The 20,818-nt window shown below is 40.3% G+C and overlaps 2 protein-coding genes across 5 annotated transcripts in view; both read right to left on the bottom strand.

The window, feature by feature from the left end:
- The window catches only part of KIAA0408 (KIAA0408 ortholog), a 36,252-nt gene extending 21,278 nt beyond the window's left edge, over window positions 1-14,974 (bottom strand). For 3 of the 4 annotated variants that reach the window (XR_009543779.1, XM_060167533.1, XM_060167536.1), the window contains exon 1: window positions 3,020-3,233. The gene's annotated coding sequence lies outside the window, so the exon portion shown is untranslated. Of the gene's footprint in view, window positions 1-3,019; window positions 3,234-14,840 lie in introns of those variants that run through there. The other variant, XM_060167535.1, reaches the window with a different exon arrangement.
- Window positions 14,975-15,007: 33 nt separating this feature from the next.
- MTCL3 (MTCL family member 3) overlaps window positions 15,008-20,818 on the bottom strand; it is a 41,359-nt gene continuing 35,548 nt past the window's right edge. The window contains exons 5-6 of the mRNA XM_060167532.1: window positions 16,588-17,763; window positions 15,008-15,146 (exon numbers count right to left, since the gene is read on the bottom strand). Coding sequence (XP_060023515.1) covers window positions 15,036-15,146; window positions 16,588-17,763 — 1,287 coding nt within the window. The 3' untranslated portion in view covers window positions 15,008-15,035. The remainder of the gene's footprint in view (window positions 15,147-16,587; window positions 17,764-20,818) is intronic.

Genomic DNA, 20,818 nt, shown 5'->3' with positions numbered 1-20,818 from the left:
TATTTAACATTGAAACTTCTTAGGAAGAGTGAAGTGGTTTAAGACGTCAAGAGGTAGTTGCAGATAACAAAGGGTGTTACAGAAAGAGAGCAGACTAATTTCAAGCTACCTGGAGAAGAGGTGCTATGATACTCCATGTTTCATTCTGTCTTTAAACACTAAATGTTCAGAAATCATCATGAAGTTTCTCCTACAATTATGTAGCAAAGGGCTCCAATTTTTCTTTTTATTTCTAACTCTTCTTGAACCACTTCCAGGTCCAGGTGAAAGGGCACCAGACCCTTTTCTTTTTTACCTACCTGAAGAATATCATTCAGGAAAACCCTCAATCAGGCTTGCTCCTGGTAACAGGACTATACATGAACCCAGATAATGTTCCCGAAGCAGACAGAATCCTGCACTTAATTGCAAAGCGCCAAATTCATCACGTAATACGGAGAAGGGCCAATCTACAGGGCTTCCCCTTTCCAGGACCAGGGCAATATCTAGTGCCTTAAAATGTAATGGTTATGGATAAAAAACAAGCCTTGGAAGAAAATTCCTATAGGGCAATATCTGTGCCAGTTTCTGTGGGAGGCTTTATTTCACCTTTCTAGTGTCTATGTCGTCATAAATGTCAAATGTAATACGGTTGAATATATTGCTTTCTCCTCTAAAAATAAAGTGGGGTCCATAGAGTTTTGGGAGAATTAAATGTGCACGAAAGAGAATGCTTAATCAAAGCGGCTAACACTGTTTTGGATCATAATGCTCAGTAAATGCCTGTTTCTTGGTTTCTTCCTTCTGTCCTTGTCTCCCTCCCGTTTTGTGTTCCCCCTACCCTCCTTCCTTTTATTTATCTTCCTCTAGAATAAAACTGATTTTGATTTCATTAGAAAATTCATAGAAGCAAGTGTAATTGTGTGAACTCATATTTTTAACCGTTTTCCTTTGCCCTCAGTATTTTTCAAGTATTTTAAGAATACAAGGCAGGTTAAATATTTAGGAAATGTTTTTATTGTTAGCAAAAATTTGAATAGACAAATCTTATATAAAACTGCTTTTGTTATAATTCTCCCTAAATGTTAAAAAAAAATCCAACTAATAGAGCAATCTTGTAGGGACATAACGTTCTGTAATGAAAAGTTATGGGGTAAAATGGCTCAGCCGTTCAAAAACTCAATTTCAGTGCTTTCTGCTGAGGCAAATATAAAAGTTCTCTTTGTTCCTAGTTGTCACTTGTTTTCGCCCACAGATATTGGTATCTCTGTGGGAGATAAGGAAGAATTTCTGCAATCTGCACCCTTCACTCTCCATTTCATTTCACTCCCTCCAGAATTTCATTCAGAATAAAATTTGATTAGAGCAAATATAAAAGGACAGAGGGAGCTGCACTACTTAGTCATGCACACGTTCTTCCCCCAACAACTCTAAGTGAGCATTACATAATCCATTTTAACCTACTTCCCCCTCCCCAAGGCCGGAAGCCAGAATTGTAGAGGGTTGTGAGTGGGTTGCATAAGTATGGTGATGGGAGGAAAACAGTTCTGCTAACCTTCCGGCCCTACTAGGAAGCAAAATTTAAGATTAACACAGGAGTTTCACAATAAATCATTTCTATTTCCCATGTTAGCCTCAAGTAGGTCATGGTAACACTTCTTCGTCTGAGGGGTGCTCCCTTCTTACTACACCTTGGTTGTTACCATTTCAACCTTCATCTCCCCCATTGAAAACTGGACTTTAGCCAAACAAATGAAACAGCGTTAGGGGAGTTGACTCGATTGCAACTTCTCTCTTCTGAGAGTTTTGTTCAGAGTGTTTGTTTCTTGCTCTCTGCTTTCCTTTTTATAAACATACTGCTTTTCATATAATTGAAATATTTTCACTTGTAGGAGGTTACATATTCCAATAGGAATGCCACACACAGTAGGTACTGCCAATCTCACAATTCCTAGAACCATCATTTGCCCTGGAGATGCTTTGCTTCCTCTTAACTTTGAAGAATTAGGAATCCCCAGGTCTATACCCATCAAAGTTATGCACCATTTGCCTCCAAGATTCTCTAGCCCTTTCTCTAGGCTATTATGAATCACTTGCATCATTTCAACTGATTATAAGACCTTATTCCTCCCCTACTGTTCACTGGCGAATGCATTTTTGCAAAGAAAACTATGACTTGATTTTGTTACAAAGCAAAAGGGAATTTTGAGAAATTGCTATTTCTTGCTACTTCAGCATCGCTCCTCATGTTCCAATAAGGTCAAAGGAATACTACCACGTGCAATTCTGAAGAAATCAATTTTGCCTTTTCATTTTATTATCTTCTCCTTGTTTTCTCTCCAGTTATATATTCAAACTAGAAAATATTCAACATACAGGGGCACCGATTTTACTTCTCTTAGCTCATAAAAGCTTTGAAAGACTCATTTGGCTTGGATAAACAAACACCTAAACTTAACCAGCTTAAACAGTAGAAGCTGTAGTGCTAAGGTTCTCTCCTAATTGCAGATTAACCCATTATGAATGGCATGCACTTCAACTCAAACCACAGAAACACTTATCATGCAGTAAGCAAACCATCAACTTGGATGAAATTTCACTGACTTATTTTTCACTGCAATTTTCAAATACCAGCAATTTCAAGGGTTGTGAACTTTACTTTGCAAATGTTAAAAAGTCTTCATCCTAATGAAAATAGTGTTCTAAAAAATAAATTTAGTGAAATCTTATGGTAGGGAAAGTGGTGTTCAAAGTACTGAGAAGCAGTGTTTCAAAAACAGTCTCAGAGAGCATATGGTACCATCAGTCCGGAGTCAGGAAATCCACTCACAGCAGCTGGACCTTCTCTTCCCTGGGAGCCAGTAAAATCCGTTACACACCCTGCCCCACTGTTTTTAAGCCAAGACACACTGAATCAGGCAGATGTTGAAATCACCCTCCACTTAAACAAGTATCTACAGTTTCAAATATGTCAACAGCGGCCCCTCTATATTTTGCCACAATTAGTCACTTGCTTTCAAACTGCCAGAAAGAAACATACCTTTTTGCTCCGGGGAGAAATCCTATGGATGTCCGACCACTGGTCAATCTAGCAATGGGAGGACAGCCGGTTGTTTTAAAAGAGAAAAGTCTCAGCACGGTGACTCTTGCTTCTTTGCACAAAATGGGGATGCAAAATGAGTCCAACCATTCAACAGAGAGATACTGACAAGTCCCTTTGAAACCTCCACCATCTCACAGATCAAAAAGCTGCTCAGCTAATGTCACAGCAGCAGCTGAGGCTACTGTGACGTCAGTTTCTCGGAGGCGGCCTTCAAGCCATCTCTTCCAACCAGAGCTCTGTAACTTTAGAGCAGCTCCCACTCTGGGTAAACAACTCCAGGTCCAGGACATTTTTAACTTTTATAAGGGAGCCCAGTATTTCCAAACTTGCCAAAAGAGCTGGTGTTAATATCACACAATGACAATGGCCAATTTTACATTCCATTTATTGGGAAAAGTTAACTCCTTTTTTACAGGCAAGAATCATCTCTTTGCCTACCTCTCTCTTTCCCCTTTTCAAAATGTACTTTGCGGTGCCTTTGGAAGTTGGTCTCTGGATGTGGCAGAATATGTGTAGAAATTTTATGTATATAATCGCAAAAGATTTGTGAAAAGGTATCAGACTTCTGTCTTGAAATAAAGTAGAAATGGCATATATGAAGACCAGCCTTCTAGTTCTTTGTGATTCTGTGGCAGTTTGCTGCTTGTATCTATAGTGATGGTGATGTCTTTCTGCTAGTGGAAATCAGAGCCCGTGGGAAAGGATGATACATATTGTGGTAAGGAAAAAACCAATGAGATATCCATGTACTTGTTTTCAATGAAGGTGTGCTGCAACCTAATTCAGCAAATAAGCTACATAAAAGTTTAAATAATAAGGGCTTATCCTCAAGTCTAAAGTCTGTGTGGTCATTAAAGCATTTAATAATCCCTGTCACATTATTTGTGCCTGCTTCCAGATTCCAGATAAATATTTCATAGGGAGTTAAAAAGTTTACTAAGAATAACCTGCTCATAGTAGGACTTTAGTACATGTAGGACAATTGAATGAAATCATACTCTGTGTTTTGAAAGCCTGGCATCAAAAGCAAAAAAAAAAAAAAAAAAAAAAAAAAGCAACCCCCACCCCCCGTCCCCAAATCTCAAAAGCAATAACAACAATAGTTAAATAATAGTGATGACTCATGGAGAGACAGCTCTCTGCAAGGCTCTGTGCTAAGTACTTTTAATACCTAATGTATCTTTATCTTAGCTCACTCTCACAGAAAATGTGTCTGTAGATATTAACCCAAGTTTACTGATAAAACCAAGGTTCAAAGAGGCAGAGTATCTTGCCAAAATTCACAGAAACTTGACCACGCAGAGAAGTAGGTCTTGGAACCGGTTTCTCTAACTGAAGACCCTGGAATTTTGTCACAGAGATATTGGTTTCAAATTACTGCCACTACTTATCAGTGTGAACTTCGAGCTTGTTACTTCTGTAAGGGGATAATTATATTTACTTTGTAAGGATGTTGTAAGAGTATGAGGGGGTACTTACAGTGCCAGGCACTTAAGAAATGTTAGTTCATTCTGCCTTTGCCCTTATCAGGACACTCCGGACCTCTCTTCCGCTCCAGACCTCTTAATTTCCATGTGTCATTGGTAAATCAAATTAAGACTGTTTTCTACACCCCATCAGAACTTCAGATAATCTGTAGCTAATTACAGGAGGAATTATGCTGTGCTGTCCTCTATACTATCCCTCAATAGTACCTGTTTCAATGCCCTTTTTCATGGATGTCCCAGTAATTATTTATTGCAGGTGCTTCATCTGCTTCTTGTCATGGTAAAGTTGACCTCAAATTATATCAAAAATAGAATAAAAAACTAGGCACAAAAAACTTTGACAGAATTTCTCCCAAGTCTACCATTAACTGTAGTTACCAACCCTTTCTGTTGAATAATTTTTATGTATATTAGCTAAAATTTCCATGCTATATTTCATACCCCAGAGAAATAAAGCAATGCAATTAGATGACTGCATACAAAGGCAATAAATACTCAGCTCAGGTATTTCTGAAACTTTCCACTAAAAACTTCTAAGAAAGCTCTGTTTTAAAAAGTTCCTGCTGTTATGTACATAAAACGAATGGATTTTGAAAACAGATGCTGGTATACCCAGCCCTATAGTGATATTCAGACATCTTGAAGCGCCTGACATTTTCAGGCAGGTGTCAAATGGCTGAAAGCCTTATGGAAAAAAATGCAATTTGTTGCACAATCCAGGTCACTTTTAATCCATTTAAATATTTAAACCTTCAAATATGAAAGTGACTCAAATTATTGCTCTATATATTAGAGAGAATTTGGAGGAATCATTCATATCCGATGTCATACTAATTCTATTTCAGTGTATAACAAATATGTAAAGAAATGCATGTAACAATTCTTAATGTAAAGTAAATGTAGAAACACGAGCTGCTATCAAGAAACAAAAAAAGAAAATCCTGGAAAGGGTTTGAAAAGATCTATATAAATGATGCTATTAAGCCACAAACTAATAAAACATTTTGGAAAGGGGGAAAGAGCAATGAGTGCATAAATGTCACTAGCAGGTGTTTCCAGACTTACAGAATTTTAGAGCCAGAAAGAACGCCTGAAATCATCTAGCCACGCTTCTAATTTTACAGCTGAGGAAAGAGGCCCTGATGTTAAGCCATTTGCTCAAGGTCACAAAGGCACTAACTAGCAATGCCAGGAATAGAATCCAGGTCTTCTAATTCTTGGAGGAGTGCCTTAAAGTTTAAAATTCCAAGGAGCTCAAGGAAGGGAATAGAACCCAGGGATAAGAGTTTGGGGCATGAGACATTTATTTCTGGCTTTATTAAATCTTAAATTCAGTTCTCTTCTAAGTCCCAAATGAGGGAGCTAATACTTCATCTTCCAAGTATAACATAGGAGTCATATAACAGAGTATTTATCTTCATGGCCATTTATTTAAAGAGGTTTGTATCCTTCAATAATGTAAATCCTCGGTCAGAATACGAAGACAAAAGAATTTTAAATTAGTGATGGAAGAAAATCTAGGGATAAATGCACCAACTTTGCCTTTAGTATCCCACTGCACATTTAATCTACAGTTTTCTGTCTGAAGGATGATCTTGAAGCACCACGAAGCAGTTATTTATTTAATCTCTTTACACTGGGTGGCTTCTGATTTCTTGCTTGTATAGTTTTTCAGCCCCTTCTTCTTTTACTCTTTAAACATATTTACCAGTTAAAGGGGTATTGTATTTCTATTTTCATTGTAAACGATATGGAAAAAATTGGAAAAGAGATTACTTTGAAAAACGGAACTCATTCTTATAGTATATTATAATTTAGAAGCTAGGGGACTTCGCTGGTGGCGCAGTGGTTAAGAATCGCCTGCCACTGCAGGGGACTCGGGTTTGATCCCTGGTCCCGGAAGATCCCACATGCCGCGTAGCAGCTAAGTCCGTGTGCCACAACTACTACGCCCGTGCGTTCTAGGGCTCGTGCTCCGCAACGAGAAGCCACTGCAGAGAAGCCCGCGCACCGCAACAAAGGGTAGCCCCTGCTCGCTGCAACTAGAGAAAGACCGTGCAGCAACGAAGACCCAACACAGCCAAAAAAAAGAAGCTATTACACGTGGCATTTACAATTTTCAAAGCGCTTTACGATACATCTCAGTTGTTTAGCAGAACTCTCTTGAACATTAAACGATCTTCCATTCTTAGGGAGAGGTCTTGGGCATTCCAATTAACATTCCACTTAACAAATATTTGTGAGCACCAGCTCTGGGCCAGCTGTAGCGTTAGATCCTGAGGACTGTTAGAAGAATAAGACAAATCTTTGATCTCAACAAGCTCCATCAACTCTGAAGATCCCTGAAATGTGACCTGCAGCATGACTGTCCACTTCCTGAGTATTCCTTGAAACAAATTTATAAGCAAATGTGGGGTGCTTCTCCTGGTCACCTCCATAGCGTTCCACCAACGGGACCACAGTTCCGTGTTGTGTTACTCTCAGGCCTTGCTGCACCCTGCAATCGCTCAAAGAATTATTTAAAAGTTCCTAAAGCTGGAACTTTCCTCCACTTTCTGAACTAGACCATCCAGGGGTGAGGTCCAGTTTTCTTAATTTTTATAAAGTTCTACAGCTGAGTCTGTGAAACTTGGTCCTGTGTTATTTGAGTCCTAGAATGACAGAGTTCAGACTCTGTGTTAGTAAAAGAAATAGGTTGACACTTATCAGAATCTGTTTTAGATTATAAAATGATGAGAGTCACACACAAAGTATTTATTATCCATGGAAGTTACATGCTTAGGTTGTTGTGTTTCAGCTAACGTGCTATTTTCCCAGTGCTGAATGTTTTTCCTTAGAATCACGGGATGCTGGCTGTCTCTCCTATTCTGAGGGATGGTGACATGTCAACAGATTTTTTAGCCAAGCAAATCTGTCATGGGGATTATGTACAGGCATTTCCAGATGACAGAAATATTCAAAAGAAACAGTTTCAAACTATCTGTTTTATTTTATTTTTTAAAGTACTTGTCTATATTTTGAAGAAACAAAACAATAAAACATTTTTTAAACGTGAGCTATTTAAGACTAGAGACAGATCTTCCTTACAGTTTTCAAATTTGTTTTTAGCATCTCACTATATTATTTCCAGATTCTTTACTTGGGAGATATTGATAATGATGACAACAAAAGCTAAGTGATACAGGAACTGTTCTAGGGCTACCTCTCATTTCATTCCAGAAAAGGGCCTTGGGAATGCCTTTCCACCACAAGAGGGCCACCCTGAGTCACTTCTGTTAGGAAGTTCTAGCAGGAAAGCAGGGCTGAGAGAGGCCATTTAGGGAGTATAATTTGAAGGACAAAGGAACTGATCTGTATTCTCCCCGTCCTGCCCCATCCCAGGGTGTTGCTACCCCACCTATATCTTCTACCAGAAATAGGAGACAGCATTATATTTTTAGTAATTGTCTAATCAAATGCCATTGACAAAGGAAGCGATTACTGGCTAGTCACAACTTTGCTCAGAAAAGGAGAGCTGCTACTCCCAATTAAAAGAACAAGAGAAATCCCCTGAAAGAACAAACAGTGAAACATCTCTCCAGACTACTAGACCCCTAGTTCAAAGAGGAGGTAATAAAAATGCTAAAGGAGTAAGAAAGATGATTGATAGAAGTGCAGAGCAGTGTAACAAGGAACTAGAAACTCTAAAGAGGAACCAATTGAAGTTTAGATAACTCAACTGCTGTGATTACAAACCCATCTAAAAGAAAAAAAGGAACAGCTAACACACAAAAGGGCTGGAAGGAACAGTCAATATAGGTAAGCGTTGATCGGCGGAGCCCGGGGAAAGTAGTCTTTTTCATTCGTGGGCTGTGGAGCAGGGAGAGAGACGGAAGATCAAAAAGAGGAACTGTATGAGTGGTGCTAGATTTTGAGGGGCTAATGTGAGAGGTCTTGGTGCCCAGGTGCAAAGGAATACGGCATCATGATGTGAGAAGGCTACGGTAAAGGATCTGGAGATGAGGATCCAGGAAGGGAGGCCCACAGTCACACTTCAGTGTAGCCTTGGGTCCACTCCAATCAGAGGACTTCTGCAGAGACAGCTGGACCCACTCTCTACACCAAGATCTCTTAGTTAAGTCCACAGAGACTCTAACAATGCCCTGACGCCTATGCTTGGCCCTTACACTATATTCTTTTGTTGTTGTTGCCACTGAAATATTTTGCACAGTAAGATTCTTTCATTCTTTCTTTTCCAATTATTTTGCATCTACCCTACTGTTTTTAATCCATCTACTTTCCACAAATATGAGTCCTTCAAACAAATAGCTACTTGGGAATAAATCACATTCTCTCGAAAGTGACAAGTGTGACCAGAGGCATGAGTTTCTCTTCCTGGAGAGCTTTCTCACTCCAAGATTTGAAGGTCCATTGCTGGGGGATCCTCATTTTCCTTCAACTACCTCCTCTGGCTGCTTTCCTGGGGCTTTTTCCACTACATGGAGTCTAAGCAGGTAGAATAATGCTAAGACCTTCCATACAGTGGTTCTGGTGCTTCTGCAGATACACATTTCCTCTCGGGTAAAGGAGCTCAGATTCCAAAATCCAGAATAAATTAATTTTGCTGACTCATTATGTTAACCACCATCCCCTCCCCCCTTCAAAGTTCTAAACAACTGATCTAGGCTGACACATAGGATGTCTATTTAAATAGTCTAAGTCTGTTTTATCTGTCCAGGAGTTAATAATACAGAGGGAATGACAAAGGGAATGGATTGTACAAAAATCGCACATGTTCATGAAAAAGAAGGGAATTACAAACTAGATGCTAAACTGAGTTTTCTGACATTAACAAATAAAAGACACTATTTTTTTTTAAAAAGCTCTTAAATTCTCTTTCCTTACTAAGCCATTTGAGGCAAGTGGACAAACGGATGAGCTTCTCTCTGCCCCTCAGTCTCTTTAAATTTTCAAACACGTAGGTTAAGGCAGGAACTTTCAACATGGACTCAAAGAGCTGACTTGCTGACTTCACAGGTACATTATGAAGAATCTCAGAAAGGAACAAATGTTTGTCAGCCTTCAATGATCACTCATGCCTCTTGCTTGTTAACACAGATTTTATAAGCAGCTCAACCCAAAACACTCAGAAGAGACTACAGAAAAAAAACATGTAAAGACACTTTTTCAGAATCAATGATTTCCAGAGTTCCATCTTTGGAGTCGGCAGTATAACAAAGCTCCTGAAATAGTCATATAATTCCTCAATACTTCAGGGTCCCTTCCCATTTTGTGAAATGAGTAACTCTTCTAAACGTTTCTGAAAGGCTCTAGTTTTTCAATTAGTGCAATCCTCCAACATACTGTTTATTTAATATCTATCTTGGTACAAGATAAAACTTTTAAATTATTTACCTAATATGCCTAAAAATGTTCTGATAATTTAAAAGAAAAAGAATCAAAACAAAAGCAAAATATTATGAACTGAACTTGAAATACCCTAAACAGAAATTTTGGTTTAGACAACATTCAAAGAAATATTCTCGTCCACAAGTCAAAACAGTTACATGAATATTTTTTGAAAGGCTGAAAAACTGCTGAACACCACTGATTATATACTCTTATAGTAAATTTTATGAATTTATAAAATCTTACAATTTTATCTTCAGATGTTGGATTTTCATGGTATTTGATTTAGCTATAGGAAAACTCAGATAACTATGAACTAAAAAAACCTTTTATAATTGTAACAATGAAATTGAATAATCAAGAAATGTCACATTTAAGCTTAGTAAACATAAACATCTGAGTCATAAGATAAGATGAGGTTCTTTGAGACATCACAGCCTGGTCTGACAGTGGAAAGTGAAAGGTGGAGATTTTTCCTTATTTTTAACAGGCAAGTGTTGCCTTTGCTGCTCCTGTTCTCTGATCAAGCGAGATGATAACAGCACTCTACTTGAAAATTGTTCCTAAAAGTGCTGTCAACTTTTCCCACTTTCTGATATTACCCTCTACCACTTTCTCTTCAACCCTTATATTCAATTAGAGCACCTCACCCAAAGCATGACTCTACCAGAGGAAAGTGGGCTGTGGTTCTATAAGAATATAGCTACCAACACTGCATGAATATTTAGAGTTAAGGCTTAGCTACCAAATTGACATTCCAAACTTCAACGGCAACTGATGAAATAACCGCATCCCAGTCTACCACACAGATTGAAATGAAGGCTGGAGAATGCAAGCCAATACACATTCCAGGCTGAGCACTGGATTTTCCCTTGTTTTATGAGTTTGAGCCTGTTCTGCTTAAAAGTAGCCAATTGAATTTTTTTTTCTTAAATCTAGGCCAAATTACCAAAGACACTCCTTCCTACACCCAAGAATGTGCACACAAAGGAATTTTTTGTTTGAACTTATTTTCAGTGTGATGTTTAAATAGCACAGATTCAAAGGGGCAAATATGAGAAGATTCCTTGTCTCAATAATTGGAGGATTTTGTTTTCTTCATGAACAAAGAAGCCTGGGTGTTCCTCTTTTAGAGCTAGCTGTATACAACAAAGATAATGCAAGGAACAGGATCAAAGGGGAGGGGAAGGAGATATTGGGGACTCTCTTTCTGAGGTCTTGGGTGCCATCTTTGTTAACTTTTCTTCCCGTGACTATGCCCTGTGGTGTAAGGGAGAGATGCACCCTAGATCCTTGGTGCTCACACAACAGCCTGAAGTGCCAGGGAGAAGAAAGCAAGGGACAAGGTCACCTTGTGCCCGCTGGCAGTCTGCTGAGACCACCTTCCAACTACCGGCCCCCAGCAGGCCCCTAAGATAGATGCAGGTCTGAATTCTCTGACACTAGGTGCATTTCCTATTGTACACCACAGTGTGTAGAGGTGTGTGCACACACACAGGCACAAACTGAGAAGCCGGCTTTGCAGTGGGTAGAGCACAGTTGGAAAGAGCCTCCAAGTCTGTCCTGTTTCCCCTCATCATTATCTTACTGGGGTTGCATATATGAAGAGCCTGGATGGAATTCAAAATTGTCATGAAATTCTTCTTTAAAGTCAATGCCTTAGGAAGCCATAGGTAAGATTAATACCCTTGTTGCCAGGATGACTTTAATTCCTCACAAGAGATCTGAGGGCAAGGCTGGTGTTTTGGTTAGCCCAGCCATCCCTCGGTTAGCATCTCCTTTCTTGTCCAGGTCACAAGATATTGTTGAGGTATATGTACCAGCCCTGCATTGATTTATGGTATTATTCCATCCAAGAATGCCTAGGGATTTTATTGTGCTCTCTTAGGGAAATCTAACATGCTCTCAGGTATGCAATGAACAATAAATTGCAACCACAAACCTTTTCTTGCACTTCAATAATAGTACCTGTCAGAGTTAGCTGTTTACATGTCTGTCCTGGTCAATCAATCAATTGAAAGCTGTGAAAAAGTAGAAACTGAACCTCAATTTCCTCTATACCTAACATAGGGACACTTCAAAATGTTTGTTAAGTAGGGGCTTTCCTGGTGGCGCAGTGGTTGAGAGTCCGCCTGCCGATGCAGGGGACGCGGGTTCGTGCCCCGGTCCAGGAAGATCCCACATGCTGCGGAGCGGCTGGGCCCGTGAGCCATGGCCGCTGAGCCTGCGCATCTGGAGCCTGTGCTCTGCAAGGGGAGAGGCCATAACAGTGAGGGGCCCGCATACCGCAAAAAAAAAAAAAAAGTTTGTTAAGTAGACAAAGGATCCATGCTCTATCTTTTTGCTCCGTTCTCACATCTCTTTGTGTATGCTTTCTCGTCTGGGTTTGGAGGGCAGAATCAGTTGGCATCCATCATTCTTGCTGGGACACCATATCCTCTCTGTGGATCACATGGGGAAGCTTTGCAGCAGAGATGACTGTATAATGACAAAGTGGTGGTTTGTTAGGGTGTGTGTGAGATCATCTTGAGGCTTTAATTCAGCATTCACATGTGTCTGTATCTCCAAGTGTGTGTGTGACCCTGCACATACACAATATTGACCTCGGTTCTCCTTTCTGTCATGTATTATTCCTATTCGTCTTCTCTGATATTGTTTGCTTTAAACACCTGTATGAATTAAAGGGGAGTTTTCTAACACTGTCACCAGTGTGGAAAGAGAACTGCTTTGTCATTAGAGGACTTGTGGCAAAGGCCATATGACAAAGGTGGAAATGCCCTAGAGAGGATGTGGATATCCAATGAATGCCTGGAACTTTAAGGTCTACTAAAACCTAGATAACTGATGATTCTATACAGCTATTATCACATGGTTTACTATATAACCTTGGTATAAGCTGTATCTACACATTTTTGATAATTCAAACATCTTAAGAATTAGTTCTTGGGAGTTAAAAAATATATATATATAAATGCTTGGGCTCATACATTCAGTTTCAATGAGTGTGAAGTAGGGTCTCAATTCTAAAAGCATGCCAGGAATTCTGATGCATGGCTAAGGTTGAAAACCACTGATCTAGATATTTAGTTCTTGATTCTCCTTGTGGTAAAGAAAGTTTCAATTCTAAAGCCAGTTTCTTAAAGCCACACAGGGTACTGAATAGCCACGATCCTTCTGAAGTGAACAAGCACACCGCATGCCATGCTTCCCCACAGGGGTAATGTTAGGAATCTGGGCAGGACAATTATTTGAAATTCTGACCCCTTTCCTCTAAATGCCAATGAGCTTCCAGTCATTGTGACTGGAACTGGCAACACCTCCATAAGCTACCAAATGCTCCATAGGTAGCTGAGAGTCATCGCTTAGCTAGCTGTATCTGGCTCCCAAGGCAATCAATATTTCAGATAAATTTCAGCCTCAAACATTTACCTTCAGTTCCACTTCCATTGCCAAAATGGTTCCTCTGAGATGGTGGTCTAGGGGTTGACCAAGGATCTAACAGACAAATTTTGATTTTTAAAGTGGTTGCTTTTCCTAAGATGAAAATTTTTAAAATGTAACACTTGGATAATTAAGTATAGCATTTATGTTATTTCATTTGTTCTTGTCATGACGTTCTATCTAGCCATTTGAATCTCTAAGACAAAAAGCTGCAAGTATGTAGTGACAGATTTGAACTGTTGGTCAACCACTCCTCACTCCTGGTCTCTCCTCCCCTCAAAACAAAACAAAATGAAAACCAAAATTAAACTGAAAACCATGGAGATTAAGAGCAGGTATTATAAACTAAATTTTAAACTATTACGTAGTTTTTCTTTTCATTAAATTAATACTCAAAGGGAAACTGACGTGCTGGGGGATGAGGACTCAAAAGACTGTTGCCAGTACCAAATTTTGTATTAGAGCAAAGATTTTCCATATATTATTTTTTATGCTGAGGGCAAGATACTTCACTTTACTATAGATTTTCATATCCACCAACCAACATACAAGTATCTCTACGTCTGTGACATCAACGAGTGCTAGTATTTCTGAATCTTGGTGACAGTAGTGCAGTCCAGCTTTCCACTCTGTAAATTGCCAATGAGTTGACAGAATAGGACCTTCTGGGTACAGGAAACCTATCCAGGCCACTTTAGGTAGGAGGAGAAAGGGTAATGTTGAGGTTCACCAAAGTAAGTTTGTCTAGAGAGCAACTCCCACTGGAACTATGCTACTGGCTTTGGACTGTGATTTAATGAAATTCTACAGAATGACTATTCTTTTCCCTACTCAAAATATTTAATATACTGTATTTCTAGCATATTTCCTGCCCCAGAAGCAGTTCTGTGTGGTAACCTATTATAGAGGACAGGACTCCAGGCAAAAACTTGATTGGTGATATATGGCTCCAGGTATAACAGGTAAACGCAGAAGTGGTTGCTTTGGTTGGAATGGTTGAAGCTGGTCAAATGTAGCAGGATAAAGATAATTACTTTCTCAATGGACTAAGGCCTAATCCACTCTCATGCTTCCAAACACATCTTTTTAGACAGAACACCATCAGTATCACAATAAATAGTTTAGTTCCCATGATGGTCACATTTCATTTGTTCACCATAATTTTCATTGGTATTTATTGGTTATCAAAATTATGTTGTTAGTCTGTTGCAACCTAGCAAAAGTACTTTATAAGTCTATATATTTTCTAAGATGTGACCAACCTGTGAATGTCCAGCTTTTGAATTATCATAGTAGTCAAATACTGAGAAATAATTGAGAGACCTAGGCAATTTTTACAGTCATTCTTACAGTGATTTAAGAAGAGTGCAAATCAAGATGTAAAAGAAAGAAGTAAAAATTAAAATGATTTATAAAAAGAGAAGTCATACTTACTCCCTTACCTGAAACATTTAATGCTCAGGCTTCTTATTGAATTTAGTAGTGGTAAGATGTGTCTTTTTAAAGAAATAAGCAGTCTTCAGTGTTTTTACAGCATTGGTTACTACAGAAATTATACTTCTTTTACTTCTTGTCTTGAAGGGTGAACAAAACAAACAAACTGAAAATACTACAATGAATGGTAAATGATGAGAGATTTACAGTACAAAAAACAGTGTAAAAAGGAAGACAAGTTTAAATATTGTTGTGTAAGAAAGTGATGAAAATAATACAAGAATGAGAATAAGTAAAATGATAGGCTGGAACATCTGGGAAGGTAAATGCAAAGACAAAAAGAAGAATTCATTAATAATAATTTTTAAAACTTAAGTTTATATCAACTAATCTAAGCATTCATTCAACTTACAATAGAAAACCCTCCCTTATATACATTTACAAAGTCTGAAAACCTACTATTATGTACAGTACTTTCTCTCACTCTGATTTCTATCTCTTCACCCTGAGAGTATAATTGAAAAGCCACATACTCAAAGTATTCAAAAATCTGAAACTAGGAAATTAAAAACCAGCTATGTGATATAATACATAGAGGAAAAAAATATTTAATATTTTGAAATTCAACAAGTTTTATTATAAAAGTTTGTTTTTTTTTTTTTTAAATAGCAAAGCAAAGCAGCATGCGAGATAAATAAGCGATAGGGTTGCAATTTTTCTAGTTGTGACTAACAGGCAGTTAATCTAATATCATGCTTCTGTGTAAAACTGATTTTTAAGTTTAACCCTCTTGCGTGTCTTAAAAGCCATGCATGCTGTTGTTCTTCCGTGGGTTCTCCAACGGATACAAGATACCAGCCTTGCTAGAGGAGTAGCACTGCCTGTTTGTTTTATAAACTCCCTTCCGTGCTTAACCCTGACAAAATGCATCAGTCTTTGGCCACCATACCTGGCTAGAGCAGATCAGTCCAACTCATCGGGTGTGCCTCTACAATTAGGATGAAGGAAAAATGCTGGTTTTCCCTGTTCGGGAATAGTTATTACTATTTCTCTGAATTAGTGTTGCCTTAAAGCTAAGGTATAACACTCCTTCCCCAGTCCTGAGATTCTCCGTTATAGAGCCGACAGTGATTTTCTCTAGAAATAAAGATCATGTTACTTCGACGTGTGGTAGGTACATCAGCGGCTCCTATCTGCTCCTCTTGGTAGGGATCCAGACACAGTATCATCTCTCTTTACCTCTGGTTTCTACATTCTTTCCAGGAGTTATGCATCAATCCTGATCATTTAGTGATTTGAAAATATTTTAAGCTTAATTTGAATCTCGGCTCGAAAACCACAGATGAGCAATTGAAGATTTCTATTCGGAATCTTCTTGCAGCTCAGTCTATTAGAATCAGTAGAGTAATGGTGAAAATGTCGACCTTCAATAATCACATATTTTAGAAATCCTTTCATCTTTACACAAAAACTGGGGGTGGGGGGTGGAGAGAGGGGGAGACGGGTAAATTTCCCTTTTAAGCAAAACACAGGGAGAATAGTTGCTAAGTGATTGGATTACGAAAACCTCAGGCCTGAAGAAGGACAGTGTGAAAGAACAAGTGCGCCATGGGGCTTCCAAGCCCAGAGAGGCTCTGAGCTGGGACTTCCCTAAAGCGGGGCTTGGAGGTCGGTGCGCGGAGTCGCCCCTCCAGGGACCGCGGCTCCGCGGACCAGCCTCGCCATCGCCGTGGCTCGCAATAGGCAGAACTGTACCTGACTCACGGATATGGGCTCCTCGGCGCCGGCGTCGTCCGTGGACTTGGGCACCTCGAGGCGGTCGATGAAGGTCTGCAGCTCCTTGCGGAAGGCCTTCATCTGCGCGTTGATGCGGTAGAGCAGCTCGTGCTCGCGGATGCGGCTGCCATCGTCCTCCTCGTCCATCAGTCCGAACAGGTCCCCATTGGCCACGTAGATGCGCGCCTCGGTGATGATGGTGCTGGTGTCAGCGATAAGTCGGTCGATGGTCTTGCCCAGGCGCTCGGCCTCCGAGCGGATGTCCTTCATCTGCTGCCGGTCTGAGAAGCTCTTGGGCCAGGGCCCGGGCGCGGGGTAGAAGGAGCGGGTGGGCGTGAGGCAGCGGATGTTGCGCACCTCCTCCGAGTCGCTCTCGCCGCCGATGGGCCCTTCGCGCTTGCGGTGTGGCGGCCGCGAGTCGTCGTCGCTCTCCTTCTTGCCCGCATCGCTCTCGGCGTCGCTGTCGCGGGGGCTGCCGCGGATACCCAGGTGCGAGGCCAGGTCGTAGCGCTGCATGTTGGACATGAGCACGCGGTTCTCGTACTGCAGCTGCATGACCTTGCCGCTGAGCTCGTTGATCTGCAGGCGAGCCGCCTTCAGCTCCTCCTGCAGGGCCTCGGTCTTGGCGCTGTCGTGGTGCCGCGCGCTCTCGTGGCCGCCCGACTTGTACTTGTACTTGTTGAGCTCCGCCGTGATGCGCTTGTTCTGCTCCTCCAGGTCGGCCACGTTCCTCCGCAGCAGCTCCGTCTCGTCTTCCACCAGCTGCAGGTGCTGCCGCAGCTCCGACAGGGATTCGCTCTGCTCCCGCAGGAGGGGGTTGGCCGAGCCGTTAAAGTCGTCGCCCTTCAGGTCATCCAGTTCCGCCTTCAGGCCTCTGTTCTCCACCTCCAGTTCGACGATTTTTCTGCCGAGGATGTTGGCTTCTTCCTCCACCAGCCTCAGCCGCAGCTTGAGCTCAGCCTCTCTGGTGCTGGGAGGCCCCCCGGCTTCTCCTTTAGGCAAAGGACTGTCCAGATCCCCATAAAAGGATCTGTACTTCTGGAGCTCGTGTTCGAATCTGTCCTTTTCTTTATCAATCTTGGCCATTTTCTTTCTCATCAAAGCAGCTTCTTCCTTCACGAACTGCAGCTGGCATTTCAGATCTTCATTATCCTCCTCATTTGGGGGAAAAAAAAAAAGGGAAGCGGACAGGAGATCATTTTTATGTAAATAAAACAACCAAAAAGGGACACCTGCAAAAATAACTCCTTTTTCTTGTAAATAAGATTTAATGAGACAGAGAGACAGAGAAGTAGATGCTGTACATTTTTTCCAAATCATTTAAATTCTTTGGCAGAGAAAAGACTAGGACAATATTACATCCTGGAAACCAAAAGAGAAGGGAATATAAAAAGAAAAACTGTGGTCATCACTATTCAGAGAATTATACGTTCTCACTGCATACAACTGTTTGGCTGTCATTTTCAACAATGTGCATTTTGTTTGTTTTGTTTTTCTCATGGTTTGAGTTCCCCTGACTGTAGTAAATATGAAACCTCTTCTCTGGAAGGAACATGTGGCTTAATATGTACTCACTGCCATTTATTGCTCTGACTCTCAGCCAGATACTGTAAAGTTCTTCACATATATGACCTAATTTAACGTGCAGAGTAAGCTTATGAGTAGGTATTAAAATTCCTGGTTTAAAGATGTTCGATAGCTTGTTCAAGGTTACATAGCTCATAAGTGGCAAAGGACAAAGATGAAACTGGAATTCGGTTCTGACACTAAAGCTTAGTTTGGTACATGATCACTCGGCCATACAGCAAGTAATCTGTCCCCCATCTTTATTCAAGGGAGAATTGTTTTTAAAGGGCTTTAAAGTAGGGAAAGTTTAACACTGGAACGGTCCATCCAAGAAGAAATTGGTAAGTGTTCCATCTAGATCACTTTTAAAATTGGATTTATTTCCATCAGTCTGAAATGGATAGAACTGGTTCTGCCTGGTAAAAGGATGATGGCGTAGACCCTGTAGAAGTTCTTCTCACACATTCTTAGGACAACCTTCAAACCCTAATCATTAACTAAATGGAAAACTACAAACAGAAAAATGGAAATCAACTCTTTCTCAGAGAGCTAATATAAAAACACATTATTATATCCAAGGACATATTTCCCAAAGACAATTTCCCAAAACTCTCTTTTAAGTATGCACTTTGGGCATACCATGTAACTTCTGTGGACTTTGGTTTCCTCATTTTAAAAAATGGGAAGGAATAAAAATGCCTTTCTTTTCCAGCACTGAGTCAGCTGTGTTTGAGATGAATTCTGGTAAAAAAGTAGCAACCACTGATGGTGAAGGTGAGGAGAATAATGAGCTCCTGCCAGAAATGCTCAATAAATGTGGCCCAGAGCTTTTGCGAGAGAAGAGATGGAGAGCAGGGCACTGGGCTCCTATGCTCCCATCCACTAATAAGAATTAGTATGAGAGTTGCTGAGTGTGCAGAGCCTGAATATCACATTCCTTATATCATTATATCCTCACATGAGCCCCACGAGGAAGATGATATACTATGTCTACTTTGCAGATAAGGCAGCTACATGGTAGAGCGCAAATTAATGTGACAGAGCACATCTGTATTCAGACTGATTCCAAAAATCATATTTTTTCCACTGCACATGTTGCATGAAAAGATGCATGAGAGGAAAAAAGTAGGGCAATGAGGTAAAATAACAAAATCAGATGTGCTGGCTTGTATGCTTCCCTTTAGAAGGGGTTTAGAAGAAAAGAGAGAAGCACAGAGAACTGAGAGAACTCCAGGAGCATAGTGAAAAAGGATAAGAATATATGTCACAGATAGATTCGATGTGAGAATCCATTTCACAAGCAAAGAAAGAAGCTGCCCTGCAAGAGACTATGTGTTCGGGTCCCTGAACTAATTCTGTGAGGATGAAACCAAGGACGTATTACAATGTCTAATATCACATCAGCAGAAGAGTCAAAGATAACCCCAATGTTTTGAGCTTGGGTGTCTTGATGGATGTGTTGCCAATAATAGGTACAGAGACCGAACAAAGAGGATCAAGTTTTATGGGAAGAATATGGATTTAAGTACATTAAAATGCTGCCTTTGAGGTGTGTCGGTGGAGGGATACCCAGTGGAAACATCTATCAACAGGCATGTGGAATCTCAGGCCCAAGATTGCCCAAGATTACCAAGATTACAGCGCTGGACCTAGAGGACAGCTCAGGCCCAGAGGGGAGGACATGAGGATGAGATGCATAGAGGTGATGATTGAAGCTATTGCAATGGCTTCAGAGGCAATCAAAGAGGAGAAAAAAAGAAAGGGAGACTGAGAAGAAATGATTAAAAGTTGGAGCACAGAGCAGGAGAGTCAAAGGTCACTAAAGCCAGAATTAGAAATAATGCTTGAATAGAAAGTTGACCAACAATATGCATATCAAATATGCTTTTATCTAGACTAGGCTCTGTTGGGAAGTAAGAGCAGGTGAGACTGGGAAGCTAGCTGGGCTGCATGTTCTATCAAAGTCCTTGATCGCAAGGCAAGGCCTTTATTTGCTAGTAAGAAGAAAAAATGTTATAATACTGCACTTTGAATCTAACCCAAACGGCAATGGATGTGATATAAATCACAGACTGGAACAGAATAACACTTCGCTGGACTATGTGAAGCAAATATAAAAGAGGAGGATATTTGATTTGTGTATGTGTAAGCTCTCCTGCCCAAAGGGATGAAAACATGAAAAGTATTTTAAGAGTTGGACCTATATTGCATGTAACAAAGTCATGATAAAGAAGGAAGGAGAATGATGGGCATGATGATTATTTTATTTATTTTAAGAGAAGTCTTTTCAAGGTACCACGTATGGTAGTTTCTGCAATGACCAAGGTTTAAGAATCCTGTATGCCAATGTGCCTTGCATCCTCATCCTATAACCTAACTATTGTAGGTTCCGTTTGGAACTGGGCAGGGAAATCCCATATATAAATGTGAAATCATTAAAATCAGAGATTGTATGGAAAGTGCCTGGTTGAAATGTAACTGATCAGAAACGCTTGCTCCTGTTTTCACAGTGAATGCCAGTCAAGAAACATAACAAAGCTTTGAGATGTGAAGCAAGCTGTCTCTTATTTTTGTGTATGTTAAAGACTCAGTCTTGAGAAGATACAGATGACGTAAGAGGAAGGGGAACATAAAGATGATGAGG

This window comes from Lagenorhynchus albirostris, chromosome 12 (assembly GCF_949774975.1).
Source record: "Lagenorhynchus albirostris chromosome 12, mLagAlb1.1, whole genome shotgun sequence".
NCBI lineage: Eukaryota > Metazoa > Chordata > Mammalia > Artiodactyla > Delphinidae > Lagenorhynchus > Lagenorhynchus albirostris.
Note: the sequence above shows the minus strand (reverse complement) of the source record. Positions and strands in the feature narration are given on the sequence as shown.